The sequence below is a fragment of the Alexandromys fortis genome, unplaced genomic scaffold (assembly GCF_014885135.2).
Source record: "Alexandromys fortis isolate MF-2015 unplaced genomic scaffold, M_Fortis_MF-2015_v1.1 scaffold_107, whole genome shotgun sequence".
NCBI classification, from domain to species: Eukaryota; Metazoa; Chordata; class Mammalia; order Rodentia; family Cricetidae; genus Alexandromys; species Alexandromys fortis.
Genome location: NW_026067987.1, coordinates 6,195,186 through 6,209,628, shown reverse-complemented (window position 1 = coordinate 6,209,628; position 14,443 = coordinate 6,195,186). Strand labels below are relative to the sequence as shown.

Genomic DNA, 14,443 nt, shown 5'->3' with positions numbered 1-14,443 from the left:
TTTATTTATTTATTTATTTATTTTCGAGACAGGGTTTCTCTGTGGTTTTGGAGCCTGTCCTGGAACTAGCTCTTGTAGACCAGGCTGGTCTCGAACTCACAGAGATCCGCCTGCTTCTGCCTCCCGAGTGCTGGGATTCAAGGTGTGCGCCACCACCGCCTGGCTGTGAAACCTCTATATTAAAGAGTGAAACATCAACTAATGGTGGATCCTGTGAGAATTTAAGACTCGATTAACTCAAAAGTTCACTTCAGATCATCCTTTCAATTATCCTTTCCAGGCTCATATTCATTCTTAAAATTCCTTGGCCTATGCGTTAAGTTCATCACCATACTCTGGCACACACCCAAGCACCAAACTGACTTGCCATGAAAAGACCACCTGGACTTGACATCTAACTATTAATAAAAACGGGTTTTTCCATTTTTATGTAGTCTATACTCTGCTAATGCTCCACGGGAAGTAACTACAACAATACACAACACTCTTCTTCTTAAAACCCGCAGAGATTCCTTAAAACAGGCACAGACTAGGGAGTGTCACAGACACCAGGATGCTACAAAGGCCACGCCTTTACCATGTCGCTCCCAGGACTCACCGATACCCTGGAGCTGGCTCTCACTCGAGCGACAAACTCTTTCTCTCTCTCAGCAGCTTGCCTCTGGGTCTTCTGAAAGTTTGTCAGAGATGTTGTGAATTCCGCCACTAACCGGTCCTTCTGGATCTTTCTTTGACGCTAGAGGGAAGGGAGAAAGAAACAGCCTGCTGAAACAAACTGAGAAGCTCACTAGGATTTATAGTAGCTGCTTCGCTACCCTGGCTGTTTATGTGATTCTGAAGTTGTCAGTCAGTCTCCAGTTACAGACAGTATCTGATGGACTCTCAGCCACCTTTCTAACGCGTGCAAACACTTGAGGCAAAAGGCCTGCCCTGCAAGGTTTCTCACCGTAGACTTTCATAGCGGCTGATAAGGGGGTCATGGTCTTAAGGCTAATTTTGGGTAATCCCCTTTTTAGGCAAATAAAACCTATACCCTTATATAAACAATACCTTGCACTAAGTAAGCAAGGAGCTAACTGTACCCTCAGGCGCATCTTAAGTGTGTACATGCTGAGGGTGTGTGTGTGGCAAGAGCCCTGCAAAGCCAGGAAGCAATTAAATAGGAGGCATTTTTCTCAGCAAGCAGTTAATTATGGGCCAGAGCAGCTACATGGAAATAATTTCTGCTTTATGCAACCACATGATCCTACCTGAACAACTAAATACAGTTTTGTGTTCTGGTAACTAATCTCAAATACCATTTTTTTGTTGTTGTTGCCTAACTTCCTTTGTGGTATCATCATTCAAAGATCCGACTGTGCATTAATTTCTTTTACATTCAGGACATCAAAACATGGGTCTGAAAGCCTGGTACCTGTTCACTGGGGGTGGTGGGCAGTGATCCAAACTCTTTAATGTACTTATCTGTTTCTTTCGCAAGTTGGTTGGTGTATTGCTGCTTCTGCTGCCTAAAGTGAAATGAAAAAAGAAAAAGAGAAACAGAAGGTACACATATTATAGCCGAAGAAAATCTCGGCTACATGTATTACCCATAGTAAATGGTTGGAGAAAAACTAGGTTTTTTTTTGTCAAAGTATTTATAGTTTCAAACTATAAACTGTAAAAGTACCCATAGTTTTCTGAACGGGTTGTCAATTTCTTCTTTTAAACCTTATCTTTAGGTTCTATCTTTTTTTTTTTTGGAAAATACTAAGAGCTATGACATAGAAGGGTCTTCATTCACCTATAATAACCAAGCTAAGAGAAATAAATAAGAATTATAGTTACCTATAAGCGAAAATCATTAGGTATAAACAAAAATGACTCCAGTATGAAGGGCATGTAGTCAGGAGACTGATGCCTCTCTGGTTCTTTATATTTGAGAGACTGAGTATGTGTACAGCTCTTATCCGCACCTCCCCTGGGAGGGCATCTGAAGAAGAAAGAGGGTTTGTTTTTTTTTTTTTTTTGTACAGTTCCTAGGTATGAGATATATCTTGCACGTTTTATGTCTTTGTGTGAACACTTATGTTCCACAAACACACAGGTGGAGGAGAAGCGGTGATGGTACAAATTTACTAGTGGTCAAACCTGCAAGGGCTTCCTTATAAACAGAAGTGGATACAACAAAGGGGATGAATTACACCTATACCTGCATCTTCCTAGATATCTTATGGAGGAAAAAGTACAAATGGTACTGGGAAGATTTGATATTCAACAATATGCTCTTGCATTAAAGTGGTACTTAGACGTGACAGCAGGGCCTTCCTAGTGCATTCCTTAAGTCACACACGCACTGTCAGTGCGGCTCAGAGGAAGAAGATGCTCAGATGCAGATGGCTGCACAGAGCTGCAGAGGAAGAATAAGAACAGCTCACAGCTCTAGACACCAAACGCCCTTGCTTAGACATACTTCTCGAAGCCTCTGGAACAGGAGACTCAAAGTTCTCGAAGGGCAACCTCTATGATCATGCCTATGGATTCAGAATTTCCACTGTTAACTCCACCAAAATAATGTGACCATTTCGTATGTACCTCCATTGCATTCCATTTCAGTGAGTGATGGTGTGATTCACCCCAATATCTATTCTATTGTAGAAAATAAAATGTAAACTACGGACAACTACAAATACTTCAAATGGTACTTTTTTTAAAAAAAAAAAAACATGAGTTTCTATTATATATCTTTTCATATCTTCTTTGTACTTTTGTTCTAGCTAATGGTTGTTGTATGGAGATGATGCTGTGTGTATATGTGTCTCTGTGTGTGTACACATATATGTGTATGTGGGTTTGTGTATGTATTATGTTTGTGAGTGTACTTGTGTGTATGTGCTTGTGTGTCTGTATGTGTATGTCTGTGTCCCTGTGTGTTTGTGTGTGTGTATCACTTGTAATCTGAAGCTATTAAAGTACTGAGGATTTAAGAGGTTCTGAAAAATATTGGGCAGATCAAGGCCCTGAAAGAGAGATTTTTCTCTGAGAAAACTAGAAATGGTTCCAGATGTGCACATCACTCACATCTCACAAAGTTCAGACGAGAAAAGATGAAGAACACTATAGAATCTATAAAACACACCAGGTACTATTACTATTCCTCTACCGGCATATTTACTGAAACATGTAGTGTGTGTGTGTGTGTGTGTGTGTGTGTATGTCTCTGTGTGTGTGCACGTGTGCATGTGTGTGTGTTTGTGTAAGTCTCGAGACAGAGTCTCACTGTATAGCCCAAGCTGGTCTGGAACTTATTCTGTAGCCCAGGCAGGCTTTAACGTCTCAGCAATCCTCCTGTTTTATTAATTTTCCATAATTTTTTTCCAATAAAAAGCCATTACAAAAGCAGGTTCTCTTTTTTTCTGTCTTAAAACAAACAAAACCAACATGCTGGCAGTGGTGATGCACACCTTTAACCCCAGCACTGCAGAGGTAGAGGTAGAGATCACTGTGAGTTCCAGGATACCCAGGGTAGTTACACAGAGAATCCCTGTCTCGAAAGACCAAAAAAGCAAAAAACAAACAAAACAAAACAAAACTTACAGCTGTTGCCTCAATTCTGGTGAATCTTGAGGTGTTCCAAGTTGATTCAGAGTCCTTTGTATGTCCACAGCTATCATAATACAAAATCAATAAAAAATTGTTATAAAACTTAGCAACAGCCACAGAAAATATTACATTAGAATGCAATTAAATGATGAAAAGAAAGAAAAAAGGGCATAGTAATAGATAATAATAATTGAAAAACTGGAAAAGTGAACAGTTTATTTCTGTCTCATCAGTAACAGCAAGAGGCGGATTTCCCAAGAGAAAACTGAGTGGGAACACTGACACGAGAAACTGTGCTCATGACCCAAAATGGCAGTCTCTCTTCCATGCTACAAAGACTGCCCTGAGAGGAGTCGGTGCGAATTTTACTTGAATCTACTAGCATAAAAATCACAGGACAATTACTGTGGCGATGACATGCTTTATTTTAATATAAAGTGAGTATTACGGCTTTTAATGAGAATACATAACAAAATGACAAATGATTCCAGTCATCTGTGTAACAAGTGATACAGGTAAGAGTAACTAAGGAATGCTAAGGCCACAAGTGGTCTCTGCGCCCCTGGGAGATGATATTAAAGAGATAAGCTTTCCATTGATAAATTCATTGCTTAAAACATAAGCTCAATGTTGGCACCAACACTGGACAAAACGGCACTGTGAACCATAGGACAGAATGTGGTGACAGAGAGTCACAACAGTCCTTACATAGTTTTTCTTTTGCCAAAATGTTTAACCCAAGACTAACCATGAGAAACAAATCAAACCAATCTAGCCTATTGGTTAATCTACAAAGTAGCTGGTCTGGACTTAAAATATCAAAGATTCAGGAATTTTGCATGTAACAGAACCTATCACAGCCCAGTAGAGTGTGATTCAAGGATCTTTCCAGACATTTGTGGCCACCATATTCTTCCTTGTCTTATTCCGGTGAAGATTAAAGATACAGCCATTCCTGGGTGTATGCGAAGTGAAAACCTACTGTATAAAGGAGAATTCAGAAAAGTTAGAAACTAAGGAAAGGTGAGGAAAGTTCTAAGAGAGGAAAGAATTTCGATGAGAGGAAAAGGCCTTTGAATTCCTTGCCTAGAGTTTTGACACAGTTTTGGCAGAAACTGAACAAAGATGAGATAACTCTTAAGCTGGGTTACTTCTCAACAGCCAAAACAATGGGGGCCCTGGACATTCTCTGCATGTCGCCTGGCCTACCAGATTGATCACCATGCCCTGTCCATGGGCTACCTACTAAGTTATGGGATGTTGAAGCCCCTTTGTCCATTTCTGACATATGCTTGATTAGCTGGTAACATTGGCTGTCTGTAAGTTGTTAGCCCTGGCCAATGCTGCAATTACTGGTCTTGAAGGTGTCTTGGGTCACACATTTACATGATCAACTTGTAGCTTTACTATGGTAGACACCTAACTATATCCTAGCCATCAAGATATAGTGTCAGTCCTTCTTGGCCACCTCCTGCCTAGCTCTTTGTCTATGGGGAGTCTGGAATGATCTCACAGATAGAAGCCTATTGTTCAAAGCCATCCCTACCCACAGTCTCATCTGCCATAAACAGCTGCATTAGGATCAAGGATGTGCAAAAGGGCAATAGTGCCTTCTGTGTGTTCCCCTAAAGTGCTCATGGGGCCAGCTGGCCACCTTAACTGGTTGAGAATCCTATTTTAACTTTTTGCCTCCTTCCCTATCCTTTCTCTCCACTGTTGGATGCAGGGTGTGCTGGATACAGATTACACTTAGACTCTGGTCCACAATTTGAGGAATTCAGTTCTACTGGTCATAAGGAATGTCCATCTAGAGATCACTCACTAGGGACTGCGCTGGGCACACGGACAGAACAGGTCTTACTTCAGCGCCCCTGTGGAGACAGTAAAGATGCTCCAGCCTATGAAAAGCAGAGACAGTATGCCACATAGGAACTTTTCTTCTTTATATGGCTTACATTGGAGGTTTTGTTTGTTTATTTGTTTGCTTGTTTGTTTGTTTTGGAAATCATACTTATTGTAGGAAACAAAAAGGATGAATCATAATGGAAACTTATATCTGGCCTATCACTCAAAAGTCTTATGATAGTGGTATCTTTTTAGTTTGTTACATCATGATCAATAAAAAGTGGCATCAGAGAACTAATCTTTGAGGAGGAAGAATCCTAACTGTTAAAGTAACAAACTGTGTGGAGACTATTTTGGATGAGCCTCATCAGATGAGTTTGAGGGGAGTTCTAGTGGCTACCACAGACAGAAAAGACCAGAATCTAATTCCTTACAAATCAAATACCTTGATGAACAATCCCCTTCCACTCTGAAGCAATGAAGGACCATGCTATTGTCTTAGAGGATGCATTCAAATGAGTGCATGGATGCAGGCAAGGGAAGAACGGGACTCACACAGCATCCACCCCAGAAAAAGGAAAGAAGAGTATTATGAAGACCCAAATAAAAGATATAGAAACAGATGTTACAAAAAGTGAGCCAAACAAGGACCTAAAACATCTGTGTTCTTCTGGAGGACAATCCCCAAAGCAACAGTGGGGTGGCATCTCTATTACTTAGAGTAGGAAATAGAAAAGTAACCTCTAGTTGGGAGACTTAGCTATCTAATTCCATACTAAGATGCGGAGTGAAATGGACAGATCACCTACTATACACCACAAGTAGGAAGTAAGTTCTTATTAGACAAGGACTAGAACTATATTTTATCCATTTCTGTATTTACAGGATTTACCATACTACTGATACTCAATGAATATTTATTTGTACAGCATAAATACAAAAAAGTACTGGATAGATTAAAATTTATATAATAAACTACATGCTTCTAAACATATAACAAAACCTAAATCTAAAACATACAACAAAAGTAGGAGGTGAGTTTTAAATTGCTAAGTGCTCAATTGTAATTAATTCACTCATTCTGTAATGACTGGCTAACCACTGTGGGACACACACAGTGGGAGATTCTGGATATGAACAGCAATTCTGCAGAGTCCTTTGACTCAAGTAGCTCTAAGCTTGAAAACCAACTAAATCACCAAACACTGGGTAAGGTCTATGGAAACATAAATATGAAATTACCAAATATATATAGACTCAATTTCATTATAGAAAGACACTGATAGCCATAGAGAATAACTGATGGCCGAGAAACTGTATCTAATTTGGTAAAGGAGCTGGGGTTAAGAGAGCGATTTCCTGGCTTTCAAGGTGGTATTTTTCCAGTGTGACAGAGGCACTGACAAGGTCGTGTCCAGGTCTGAGTGTTTGGCCAACACAAAGGAGACAAACATCAAGTGCACGTAACTTGAGGAAGCAATAGGAACGAGTCACGTGGAGCATGTGTGTACCCGGCACCCTGAGTGAACTCCCTGCACCCACAAGGGGATAGCAAGGCCCACTGGATGCAGATGGAGCCAGCCTGCTTTTGTTTGCTGTGGCGCTATGAACTAAGAAAGCACTAGAGTTGTTATTTTACACACCACTGTCACTAGCACCATTCTGTGCCAAGGCCATCAAATGCCCCATGAGCTCGGGGTCTGGTTTTGTACAGTTTCCAAGCGAAGAAGGCTATTAAGTAGAAAGAGTAAACACAAACAACAAAATGAAGAATTTGTAGAAAATTGTACAATGCCTGCAAGAGTCTGAAATATTTACTATTTGATACTTTAATAGAAAAGCTGACATCCCACTCTGATTATTAAATATTAACTAAATTCTGTATTCACAAGCTCCACTCAGTACCGAGTGTACTGAGAACTCTATGTTGCTAAGTCTATTGGGCATAAATCCTTAACAACGTGGCAAACTTTCCACAAAGGGCGCGTAGACATCAAGCTGAAGCCCTATAATTTCCCAAAAGTATGTTTTGCTAACGCCTGGGAGGCACAGGCTTGCGCAGGTTATTCTTATCCACTATGTAAATTTAGAAGCTGGATTACACTTCCTCTGCACTGCTAATGAACTTCTTTGCAGAAGACCCCACGGCTTGCACAGATGGTTTTCTCTTGAAGAGGAATGGGGATAACTGGGCTTCGGCCCAGCTCAGCTGCCCTAGTAGCATGAAGATGCCTGAGGGAAAATGTACGAGCAGAGAAAGGGCAAGATGACACTAGGCTGATGGCCAGCAGGCTAGAGAGCGGGACAAAAACCGATAATTCCCTCCATCTCTGTATGGTTCCTTTCAGTTTATGGTCTAGGGGTGTTCTGAGTTTATAGGACAGTCATGATTCGTTTCAATTGTTAAAAATTCAATTAAAGTAAACACGATGCGTAAATATTAAGGAATACTTTTCAAATTACTAAAGGAAGTCTACCTTATTGCAGAATACAAAATGCAAATCAAGACTTCTATGAGAATGAAATAAGGAAATCACTTCTGCCGCTGTCTGACATGTTGTACCATTTGTACAAACATACTACATTTTTTACAACAGAAATATTACATCATCTCCAACAAACTCACCAAAAAGTGCTTTATTCTTTCATCAAAACCAAGCAGTTCCTGCCCTCTCTTCTTGTTAAGCACGTGTGGGTGTGCTGCCCTCTAGTGGACTAGGACTTAAATGCTTCATAACAAAGTATGCACTTTCAGTCAGAAAACTGCAGGTGGGGTTAAGTGGATTTGCAGCCTGGGCAATGTGGAGCTCTGGTAAATGTTTGACAAGTGAGGATGACAGACTGTTGGGGACTACAGATCCTGCTCTAACCCACACAGAGCACCTCGAATAACCCCAAACAGCCAAGGGCAGAATGTACTATCACTGTTAGCAGAAAACATCTCTATCACTGAATCCAGAATGCACATCTGCAACACGTCAGAAGCAAAATGGCGGGTGCAACCCTGAGGCTCCAATTCAGTCTTCTGCTCCCCAGAGGGCAGATGAGTCCGCACGCACCTACCAGGAAAGGCCACCTGCAAGGGCATCTGAGTCAGCCAGGCTTGGAAATGTGATTCCACTTCCTGCTGCTGACTCTGGGCATTTACTGCATTGCTCCAGCCACAGCTGCTTAGCACTCTCGGCACAGAAACCACCCAGTCCCCAGGTGTCATTCACTTTGACTGAACACAAGGCGGAGGGAGAAGCAGCCTGTACTGGAGACAGCGAGAACCAGCACGGGGGCCCTACCAGAGGCAAGCCATGGTCTTGAGTCAGAAGCAAGCAGTAAGAATATCCTTGCTAACCATTGCCACTCATGCCTGAGGGAATTCGGTAGCATTAATGCCTTGGTTAGTTTTATGTCAACTTGATACAGCTAAAATGATTAGGAAGAGGGACTCTCAATTAAGAAAATGCCTCCATGAGATCAAGCTGTAGGCAATCACAGAGCACATTTTTCAAAGCAGTGTTTAATATGCGAGGCCCCAGCCCATTGTGGGTGGGGCCAACTCTGCACTGGTGGTCCTGGTTTCTATAAGAAAGCAGGCTGAGCAAGTCATGAGGAGCAAGCCAGCAAGCAGCACCCATGGTCACTGCATCAGCTCCTGTCTCCAGGTTCCCATCTGATCTGAGCTCCTACCTTGGCTTCCCTCAATCGGCTGTGATTCAGGATAAACCCAAAAGACCCTTTCCTCCCCAAGTTGCTTTATATGGTGTTGTTCCATCACAGCAAAAGTCCCCTAAACTACAACAAATAACCTACAATATACTGCCAAGCTTAGAGGGAATCATAAAGACATACAAGTTGCATCCTTTTTTCCCTTTTTTTATTAAGAATTTTTTAATACAGTCTTTTCTTATTTTGCATAGTTATCCCTGTTCCCACTCCCTCCCCTCCTCAAGCTCCACCCTTCCCTCCACCCAATTCCCCCATCCACTCCTCAGAAAGGGTAAGGCTTCCCATGGGGAGCTAGCAAAGTCTGACACTTCACTTTGAGGAAAGACCAAGGCTCTCCCCCCTATATCTAGGTTGAGCAAGGCATCCCTCCAAAGAGAATGTGTTCCTAGATGCCAGTTCAAACACTAGGGATAAATCCTGGTCCTACTGCCAGTGGCCCCACAGACTGCCCCCACATTCAGTGGGCCTAGTTTGGTCTAGGCAGGTTCCCCCGCTATCAGTCCAGTCAGTGAGCTCTCACCAGCTCAGGTCAGTTGTTTCCCAGAGAACACACACAATGGCTGCTGAAAACTCAGTGGCCTCTTTTCAAAGTGCTTTATCTCTTGTTCTGTCTGGCGACTTCTGTAGAAAGGAGCTAATCGTCTAGCTGGGCAAACCAAACCATGTGGCCAATTTCTAGTAGGGAAGAAGGAAAGCCTCTGCCTCCAGAGGCTCAGTCCCTCATTTCCGGCCCTCTGCTGCCTAGCTCAGCATCCCTACAGACATACCACACTTCACCCTTCGTCGGTAAAGCAATCTCAGGTCTAGAACATGTCTAGTTTCCATATCAGCTCCCCACCCCAGGCAGAAAGGCACATAAATCACCCAAGTATCATATACCGGCAGTTTGCTGGTATGCTGGATTAATAGAGAGTAAGTCTGTGGGTCTGGTTCTTAATAATAAAGCTCAAAGCAAGTGGGGTTTGTTTGTTTTTGCTGGTTTTGCTTGTTTATTTGTTTAACCAGATTTTTAGATGAGCAGACACAACAGGCTGGACCTCTTGGCAAGGATATTCTGCATTCCTGTTTTAACATATGCATTGCTGAGCTGCTCTGCTCTTGGATAAATGTTGAGTTGCTTGTTGAGATCCTGGTGCTGCAGAGTGGAACTGGATAGGAAGCCAACAGAGGAGGATTGGGCTGTGGGGATGTTCTGCACACACAGGAGGGAGCCCAGCCATTCTGTCTGAAAGCAGCTGTGTCACCAGCCCACCTCAAGCACATATGGCGATGATGTCCAAACTCCGAACTCGTACCTCTGTCCCAATGGCTGAGCTCTGCTTGCTGCCAAGATACCACTCAGTGGTGTTTCTAAGTTACTGAAGACACATATCTGCTTCCTTTAGGACTGCAGCAGAAGCTTGATTCTGAATCCTTTCCTGCCTTCCCTCCACCTATCCAGATGCACAGATTAGATGCAAATGGTAGGGTAAGAAATCCCTATGAATTATATTTTTATAAAAATTAAAATAAACTTAAGGCTGGATAAACACAGGCCAAAGGAAGAAAAATAAGCAGATACTGGGCAGGTAATAACATGGATGGGCAGGGACCAAAGCAAATGCTGAGTCAGGTGAAGGAGCAAGAGCTGCTGTTGCTCACAGATGATCGGTGTGAATGGAGCATCCCTAATCCAAATTCAAAACTCAGGCTGAGCATGTGCACAGTGACACAGAAGAAAACTGTACACTATGAAATTTTTTCCTGTACAATATCAGTATAAAATACTGTATATAATCATCTTTAGATTATGTGTTCAAGGTATATATGGAACATAATTAAGTCCCCACCTGAAACAGGACGGGAGAAGAGAGAGAGAAGAAAGAGAGAGGTACCCACCCACTAGCTAGTGCTGGGCAATAAAAACCTGGGCAGCCTGCCAAAGCAGGTGGGCAGAGGAGGGTAGAACTTAAACGGAAGGCTAGCTGTTCTCTAAAAGGAGAGGAACAGTTGGGAAAGAGGCAGCTGTGCGTCTTGGGACACTAATATTATGAATGATCAAAGCTTAGGAACAACCCTCCAAAGCCAAGACTATCCTGGCAGGCAAAGAAGAAAGTCACTAAGCCCTCCCCCACGCCCTGGGCAGAGCACAGACTGGGGAGGAGGGGTCCTTGAGCAGAGAAAACTGTCATTTTCTTTTCCACATGTCAACCTCCCGACTGAAAAATTAAAGTCATCCCCCCGCCGTAGGATGACAAAGAGGCACTGCAACTACACGGAAGATGATCTTAAAATGTGGGAAAGAAGACCACAAGAGAACCAGAGACCTAGTTAAATATTAAGCACAAGAGAAGAGAGGAGAGGAGAGGAGAGGAGAGGAGAGGAGAGGAGAGGAGAGGAGAGGAGAGGAGAGGAGAGGAGAGGAGAGGAGAGGAGAGAAGAGAAGAGAAGAGAAGAGAAGAGAAGAGAAGAGAAGAGAAGAGAAGAGAAGAGAAGGCAAATTCTGAAATGAAGTCTGAGTGAGCACCAGAGGAACTGATGCACAGAAAGTACCAAAACCCATCTCCTATGTCCAGGGCAGTTTTAGGCATTCTGGTACATCAGCCACATTTGCCTCTTTTGAGAGCAGTAGCTCTTGGCTCACTCTTACCTTGCTCAGCCAGACTCCTGTCTTAATTCCTGAGGATTTCAGTACACAAGTGGTTGAGCCTTCCACTGCTCCCCCAAACGATTCCACCCTTGGCCATGGCTGCATGCTCCTACAGTGTCACATGCTGCATCCCCTGCACAACTCCAGCGTCATGCCAGACACATCCCTTACAATCACCTCCTGTGCACAGGCCTCCTTCCCTCTGGCATGCTGACTCCACAGCTGATCAGCCCTGCCTCTTCTCACCTTTCTCTTTACTGGCCTTTTGATACAACACGCATGCCATGGTCCATCTACTGTATCTGCTCCCTTGCACACTTCCTCTAGCCTAACCACTCTGACACATCTGAAACCATGCCCCCTCTGCCTCTGCACTGTGACTGTGAAGCCTCTATCCAAACCCTTGTTATAGCCATGGTGAAAGACTTTACAATGGCCTGTGAAGCCGATCTAATCTGGTACTGGCTCCTCTTCACCTCTAATACCTCAAGTGAGCTGTCATCTGAACAGCCCTCTCTCTGTCTTTTCCCCATTCAAAACATCCTCACACTGCAAGATGCATTCTGCAAGTTGCTTCAATGATGAGTTCAAGTATCAGCTCAACCATTAACTCCTCGGCAGGCCCACCCGGCCCCCAGATACTGTCTCATAGATACCTCATAGATACAGTCCCCTGTAGCATACAGTGTGGTTTCCTTATTGCTATTGTTCAAACCACTTAATCTTTCCTTTTAATTCACATCTTTATCTTACGTCTTGTCTCACTACACATTCACTCTACAGATGCAAGCATCTGTTGTATTCACTGGCAGACCTCTAGCATCCAGACTGTCCAGCACATAATAGATGCTTCTATATTGGGACAAATTTTACACACACACACACACACAGAGAGAGAGAGAGAGAGAGAGAGAGAGAGAGAGAGAGAGAGAGAGAGAGAGAGAGAGAGACTACACACACAATACAAGATCTAAACACACAATGTTATATGAATCAGAGTGTCCTGAGACCCAACACAAACTTCCTATAACTGTATGAACTTGAGCAAGCAACTTAAGCATTCCAAAAGCATTCCAAGTTTTCTTATCTGATAGACTTGATGGTAAAATCTGATAGCATTTTTAAACACACGGTACTTAACACAAGACACGGAATATACAAAGTAAAGGGTCTTAAATGTCTAGGTTAAGGGTGGGGAGCTGACTCGGTGGATGAAATGTCTGCCACACAAGCACGAGACCCTGAATTCAAATCCCTAGAAGACATGTAGAGCAAACAGAGTCACACATTACTATATTCCCAGTGATCCCATGGCATGTTGGAAGGGTGAGACAGGACAGTCCCCAGGGAGCCTGGCATCTGCAACACACAGCAAAGCACCCTGTCCCAAGTGAGTTGCTGAGGTTGTCCTTTGATCTCTGCACTATGAAACATATGCCTGTACTTACTTACTTACATATAAACACACACATCATACACATATCACACACACATACAAAATAAAAAATTTAAAATAAAATATTAGATTAAGGCATCAGATGTGGTTATACATGCTAGAATCTCAGCACTCTGGAGGCGATGAATTACAAATTCAAGACCAACAGGAGCCACATAGCAAGAATCACTCTCAAACAAAGAAACCTGCCTAAAAGACAATATAGCTAAAATCGGCAGATATTTCCTGACCGACCTCCTTCTAATTCGTGCCCAGCAGCAAGGCAATACTCTGAGTCTTCCCAGTGGGCAGGCCTCAGTTGGGCTGTATTAAAGGCAAAGACTTTCACATTCCCAAGTAGTGGTTCATGACTACAAGCAAACCTTGGTTACATCTGTGGGCGGGCTCTTTGACTTCACAGGGGATGAAGACAAATTCATCTCATAGAAGTAAAGGGTCATAACTAACATCACTAATTCACTGCTGGTTTCTTCAATGATCACGATAACTATACCACAGAAGGAAGACTAGGAACCATAAATATACCAAAGCAGAACACTATGCGTGTCCTCTGTGGGCTCTTCCAAAGAAACTGACAGTATCAACTACTTTACAAAAAACCCTGTTTGGTAAACACATAAAAGGCAATAACTCTATAATGAAAAATGCTACTCGGGAATTGGTGAAGAACAAACAAGCAAACAGTTTGATGAAGAAACAAATAAAGGACAAGAATTGTCTAAATAATTCCAGGAAACAAACACTAGGCAAACCTAAAGAATAACTCGTCAACTTCAGGCCGACCAAGTGCATATGAGGCTATTGCACAACTAGCCACAAACTGTAACTTCATAAAAGGGAAGCAACACTGTGGCTCAATCAATCACTGGACACAGATTATACTCATGGTGCATAAAGCTAATAATAACTGTAACTATGTAAGTAAATGTAGCATCGTATGGGCAACCCTGCGTTTAATCTATGTAGCTCTCCAAGGATGCACTGATACAGACGGCATACATGTCAAGATCCCCAAACTCATAAACATACATGGAATCTTGGGATAAAATTTCCATGAATAAGGGATTGTTAGGATTGTTAAAAAGTAGATGTAGCATCCAATAATGAACCACATGAATGTAGCAGAAGCAGGAGAAAAAGTAAATAGTAAAAAAAAATAATACCTTTTGTATATTATAACCTTATTTTTTAAAAAGAATTTCATACAAATA

The 14,443-nt window shown here is 42.4% G+C and overlaps 1 protein-coding gene across 1 annotated transcript in view; it reads right to left on the bottom strand.

Moving 5' to 3' along the window:
- Positions 1–3,702, bottom strand: part of Stx7 (syntaxin 7) — a 13,091-nt gene extending 9,389 nt beyond the window's left edge. Inside the window, exons 1-3 of the mRNA XM_050159464.1 lie at positions 3,577–3,702; positions 1,415–1,508; positions 561–736 (exon numbers count right to left, since the gene is read on the bottom strand). Coding sequence (XP_050015421.1) covers positions 561–736; positions 1,415–1,508; positions 3,577–3,653 — 347 coding nt within the window. The 5' untranslated portion in view covers positions 3,654–3,702. The remainder of the gene's footprint in view (positions 1–560; positions 737–1,414; positions 1,509–3,576) is intronic.
- Positions 3,703–14,443: the final 10,741 nt, after the last annotated feature.